This window comes from Hemicordylus capensis, chromosome 1 (assembly GCF_027244095.1).
Source record: "Hemicordylus capensis ecotype Gifberg chromosome 1, rHemCap1.1.pri, whole genome shotgun sequence".
NCBI lineage: Eukaryota > Metazoa > Chordata > Lepidosauria > Squamata > Cordylidae > Hemicordylus > Hemicordylus capensis.
The window spans coordinates 140,096,502-140,102,501 of record NC_069657.1 but is presented as its reverse complement, the minus strand read 5'-3'; the positions used below and the strand labels follow the sequence as shown (position 1 = coordinate 140,102,501).

Here is a 6,000-nt window from a genome sequence, read left to right as displayed (position 1 = left end):
TGAAAAAGCACATGTGCTACATGCAAAAGGTCCCAGGTTCAGTTCCTGACATCTCCTGGTAGGGCTGGGAAAGCTGCTGCCAGACAGTGCGGACAAGCAATATTGAGCTAGAGGGACCAATGGTCTGTCTCAGTAAAAGGCAGCTTCATATGCTCAGGGCTTATTTTATTTTGCTAGGGCTCAGCCCTAGCATCTGCTTTCCCATTTCAGAGCTGACCCTTTGAGATGTGTTTCTGTGCCGTGTGTCTTGCTCTCATTCCTGAGAAATCACTGCCTTTGTCAAACATTAAAGAGCAGGGCTTCCTTCCAAGGTGGGCATGACTTCCGGGCGGACTTGTGCCTTGGAATCCCAATCCCTCTTTTAAGGAATTAAGTGGGGAGAGAAGTCACTTTCTGGTTCTTTTACTAGCCTCCGGGCATAATCAATAGCCACCTCCACCCACCCACCCCCAGCCCTCTTTTCTGCTAGTTTTCTCAGCCACGCCGCAATTCTCTACACCAGTCGCCATGGTTACCGCTGGGTGCGTAGCCGAGCTTACGAAGCTGACGCAGTGGGCGGCAAGGCGGGCGGAGGCGGCCCTGGGACGGGCGGAGGCGGCGTTAGAGAATTGGGGGGCCAGCGAGCCCCGAGATGGAGGCTGCGGCGGCGGCCCTGGCCCGGTGGCGGCGGCGCCGGAGGCGGCGGCAAAGGGGTGAGAGGCTACGATGACGTGCCCCGCTCGGGGGACTGAAAGGCGGCGGCGATGCCAGGGGATATTAAGGGAGGGCGGATGCCCCCTCTCGCTGCGGGTGAGGAGCGACCGCGCGCTCTTGGCATGATTGGGGAGGCAGCAGCAGGCGGGGCTGGAGACGGAGACCTCCTTATTCCTTCCTGGTAAGAGGAGGGAAAGGCCGGCAGGCGGGCAGCGGCCGCCTGGCTTGCTGCGGCGGGGCAGCAAGCGAGCCCCGAGCCCTGCTGCCTGGCATATGCCCCTGCCCTGGCTGGCATATGGGGACGCGGGGCGGGGAGGGGAAGAGGGGTGCTCTCCCCTCCCCCAGCCCAGCAGCGGCGGAGGGCCCCGTTGCCATGGTGAACGAGGAAGCATCCCTGCGCCGCCGCCGCCAGCAGCCCCGCCAGCATGGCAGCTGGACGGGTAAGGAGCCCAGCGACCCCTTCGCTCTCGTGCCCATGAACAGGTGCCTGCCACTGAGGAGGCACCCCACCCCACCCCGCCCCCGCCCCGCGCTATAAGGGAGAAGCGGGTGGCCGCCTCGCAGGGAGTGCGTGGGATGTCCTGCGGCTTGGAGCGGAGGACCGGGGAGCGGGGGGGGGGGCGACGACGGGAGGAAGGCAGGAAGCGCATCCTCGGATGACTCGTGGCAATGGCTTTTCATGTGGCCTTGGGTTGCTCTTCCACTCCACCCCGCGCCCCTTTTCTATAACGAGGCGCGAGGGGGGTTGGTTGTTGCGGAGTTTTGTGCATAGCAGGGTGAGTGGGTGTCAGAGAAGGCATTTGTGGCCTTGATAAGGCATTTTTATTATGATCCGCCTTGCCGAAATTAATCTGGAGTTCCAACCTTGCCCCCACCTAATATTGATGGAGCATCCGTGCATGTTGATTCTTGGTGGAGTCCGGGGGCTAGCAGCTACCTATTTGGTATATTCTGGTGTTCTTTCTGTCTTTGATTCAGAAGAAAATGCCGTTTGTGTGTCTGTACAGTCTGGGAACTGGCTGTGTCTTCATAAGCACTAACTTTGCAGCAAACGGGTGCCCTTTCTACAGGAATGAGAGGATGGGTGTTCTTTCATCTCTGACGTGGGTTAGTTCTACAAGGAAATATCTACTGGGCAATACATCATTACTGGATGTAATCCGTTGAAAGTTAGATATGCTTGACTTACACTGACATCAATGAGACTTAAGTATTTAACTTTGCAATATGGGACTTAAATATTTACCTTTGTAATATGTAGTGTGATCTTATGTATGTTTACTCAGAAGTCCCACTGGCTTCAATAGGACACTCCCAAGTAAGTGTGCATAGGATTGCAGCCTGCCTTAGTTCTATTGATTTCAAGTCTAATTTTTGTTGGATATTGCATGAGTGGATTATTGCCTAGAGATACCAAACTGAGCTGGGAGTGAGAAATTTAGAAACAGATTGTCTCACATAATGTATAGTTTGGTTAGACAGTAGACAGACAAAACTGGTGAAAGGAAGTCAAGGAACAACCAAGACTTTAGCCAGGTTGCAACTATGGTGTGTCTAAGACTGGATTCTTGAGAATTATTTTACATGCTATTATTAAAAGAAACAGCAATGATGGAGAGTATGGATCTGTGTAGAGTGAAGTCACATGGTGAATATATTTAAGAGCCTGGAACATATTTGTAATGGGTGGAGCTCCAGCCAATGTGCTGGATTATGCCATTTCTTTGACTGGTATGCAATGGCATTCCTAGAGAAAATAGTGCTCACAATGCAAATAGATGACAGAGTTGCTTTCTAGGAGTGAAAATGGGATTCACTGGATGTACTGGTGGTGGCATAATATTAAATGCTGGGATCAGGTGTTTTTTCTTTCCTTGTTTGATGATCTGGAACAATTGATTAACTCTGTGCTGTTAATACTGAATTGTTGCTAAACAGATCAGGTCATGAATTCAGTATTATAATGCATAATTGAGAAGACTGTGAGTACAGTCTGTGCTATGGTGCCAAGGCTGACAAACCTTATGATTCAGGAATGTACATTTTGCTTCTTTCCCCTCTTACAAAGATATCCTTGTAATAGTAAAGATCTTCCTGGAACAGATGATTTTTCCATGTTTTAGGCAGAGAGGTCATTTCTGCAGGGATTGTATTGCCTAGTATGCTACATTCATGCAAACAAAAATGAACAGAATTTTGTACTTTTGTCAGACCATGAACATTTTGTCCTCGCCCCTCTGTAAAGTTGCACATGTAAGCTCCACTCACATTGCCAATAGCATCTTATGTAGGCAGACCTCAGGACTATGCCACTAGGCATAGCGCCACAGGGTTTGGTTTTTTTAGAAATTACCCCAAAATGGCTGACTGCAGATGCATTCAGCATAGGGGTACAGCAACAGATAAGCATATCTACAGTGGTTGTAGTCTGCTCCGCAAAACCTCTTATACACTGAAATTTGGGTTCCTTCAAGTGGTGAACTGCCCTTTCAACTGTTGATTAGAGGTCTTACTTAGACATGAGTACATTATTTCAACACAGTAGTGTAATGTAAGTATGGGGGAAAATCTTGCCAGATACCATTATTCTTGGCCATATCCAAGGTTAATCATAACCTTTTAGAACTGTCCCATTCAGTTGTTGGCCATATACTTAAGAAATGCATTATGTATAACAGGGGCGTAGCTAGCCCGTCGGTGGCCTGTGTGAGGCCGCGGCGGGTGCCCCGATAGCCCCACCCCCTGCGTCTGACATCAGATGCAGGGGATAGCCACGCCCCCGGGTCTGATGTCAGACACGGCCCCTTCGGAAATTAGACAAAGGCTGGTGCTGTGTTCGCAGCGCAGCTCAGGAGTGGCTCTTCCCTGCAGGGAAGAGCCGCTTCTGGGCTGCGTTGCAAACACAGCACCAGTCTTAGCTCCTGAAGGGGCCGGGCGGCCCCTTCAGGAGCTAGTTAGGCTGGTGCTGCGTTCTCAGCACCAGCCAGGAGCAACTCTTCCCTGCCTTTGCAGGGAAGAGCCGCTCCTGGCTGGCACTGCGAACGCAGCGCCAGCCTTTGTTTAGCTCTTGAAGGGGCTGTGCAGCCCCCGCTTGGGAGCTAAACTCCCGCCCCCGTGTCTGACATCAGACATGGGGTGTGTGTCAAGGCCGCTAATGGCGGCTCCTGATTGGGCACGGCTCGGGTTCTTTGAACCCGTTCGCCCAATTATAGCTACGCCCCTGATGTATAACTCCAGGCCAAAAAGGAAATGGTACCACACCTTGCCTAAACCACACAGAAATTGGTGCCATGATGAGGGCTTAATTTGTGGTGGGGTCTTCAGAATCTAGCCCTGGAATTTATTTTCAGTACTAGGGCTGAGCCTTGGAATATATGAAGTAATAAATAAGAGTGCCTCTGAGCATATGCTTTTACAGCAGCCTCTGGCGGTTGCTGCTTCTTGGGGTTGGGGGGGCAGCGGCGGAGAGGATGGAAGGGAGCCAGGGATAACCATAGGCAGGGCTAATAAAAAGAAGTGAATCACCAGCCCATGGTTTTCTCCATCTGTAAAGTTATTTACTTGTCTCAACCAAAATCTCCATCATTCACACCAACACTTGGCAGCTGGGTATTTAGTGCTATTTTAGTACTAAATTCACCCCTTGGTTGGCTGTGGGTAAAGGAATCCTGCCCTTAGAGTGATTTATGGTGGGTGTCAGTGTGGAAAGTAGCAATGCCCTCTCTCTCTAAAGCCCCCATGCCTCTTCTTTTGAGTAGCTCCATCTCGTCTTCTATAAGCATTGTCTCCATTTCTCCCCCTCCTTGCAATCTCATCCCTCTCCACCTCACCCCATTATTTATTTATCATATTTTTATACCTCCTGATATGTACATCTCTAGGCGGTGTACAAAATTTAAAATAATATTTAAAATTCAACACAGATGAGACACAACAAAACAACAGTATAAAACAGTTATCAAAACAATATAAAATTACTAAAATAAATTCTAATTATAAGCTTGTGAGAACAGGAGAGTCTTGAGGGTCTTCCTGAAAACAGACAGAGAAGGAGATGCTCTTATTTCAGCAGGGAACGTATTCCAAAGCCCCATTCAGGACTAGGCTAAGAAGATCAACTTAGTGGGCAGCGGGAGGTTTTGAATCTTGATCACCTATTTGGAGGTAGCACCTGCTTACAGGCCAGTTGAAAATACCACAATGTATTTGGCCAAACACCAAGCCCAGTAGTTTCCTTTCTTCTAACACATATGGGCATGCATACAACAAACAAGCAAGCAAACAAACAAACAAAATAATAAATAAAGCAGCAAGCCTTGTTTCTCCCTTTCTCACAATATAAACATTTCTGGGATATGTCCTTGGGCTGCAATCTTATGCACACAGCAGTTACTTGGGAGTAAGCCCCAATGAGTCCATTAAAGTTTTACTTGGAATAAACTGTTTAGAATTAGCTGCAAGTTCTATGCAACATTTATTTGAGATAATACTTTATCAGATTTTAAAAATTAAGCCATATAAATAACAAATCTATCCAAAAATGTACGCTGAGGACCTCTCCTTTCAATCCTTCTACCACTCACCCCAACAAAGTAAAACACAAAATAACCAACCAACAGCAAACAAAAACTGACACAAGGACTGTAGCGTGAAGGAGCTACCAAGCTATGACTGTTAGGCTGCCCATGAAGAGAAGGCAATAATCTCAGAATTCTTAAAAAATAAAAACACACACATTTCAAACAGGATAAGTTTGAAGTTGTCCAATTAGTAATTTCAATTTTTTTACCCACACACTATGAAGGGGGAAGGATTCAGGGCAGATTTCATGGCTCTCATGCAGGCTTGAGCTTGACCTCTGCACCCACTTGTGGTGTTGTGGTTAGAGTGCTGGACTAGGACCTGGGAGACCCGAGTTCAAATCCCCATTCAGCCATGATACTTGCTGGGTGACTCTGGGCCAGTCATGTCTCTCTCAGCCTAACCTACTTCACAGGGTTGTTGTGAGGAGAAACTTAACTATGTACACTGCTCTGGGCTCCTTGGAGGAAGAGTGGGATATAAATGTAAAATAATAATAATAATAATCAGAGGATTGTGGGAGTGCAGTAGTGTTCACCGGAGGCTAGTCTCCAGTGTGAGTAAGACTCAGGCTCAGTATGGAAGGAAAATGGCAGCAGTGGCAATGGAGGCAACAGTAAATCCCTAAAATGTTTGTAATATTTAAAGCTCTTTGCTTGTGGAAGGACCCTTGTTGCAGTGCTAAATCTTGTGCCAGTACTCTGTCCCTACTCATGTTTTCTACTG

At 48.2% G+C, this 6,000-nt stretch overlaps 1 protein-coding gene across 9 annotated transcripts in view; it reads left to right on the top strand.

Annotated features, from left to right (window-relative positions):
• The first annotated feature begins 562 nt into the window (after positions 1 to 562).
• The window catches only part of DAGLA (diacylglycerol lipase alpha), a 202,119-nt gene continuing 196,681 nt past the window's right edge, over positions 563 to 6,000 (top strand). For 2 of the 9 annotated variants that reach the window (XM_053264107.1, XM_053264072.1), the window contains exon 1: positions 563 to 692. Coding sequence is in view for 1 of the 9 variants with exons in the window: in XM_053264127.1 (XP_053120102.1) it covers positions 744 to 789 (46 nt within the window). In the remaining 8 variants the exon portion in view is untranslated. The other 7 variants (XM_053264092.1, XM_053264055.1, XM_053264117.1 and 4 more) reach the window with 4 other exon arrangements.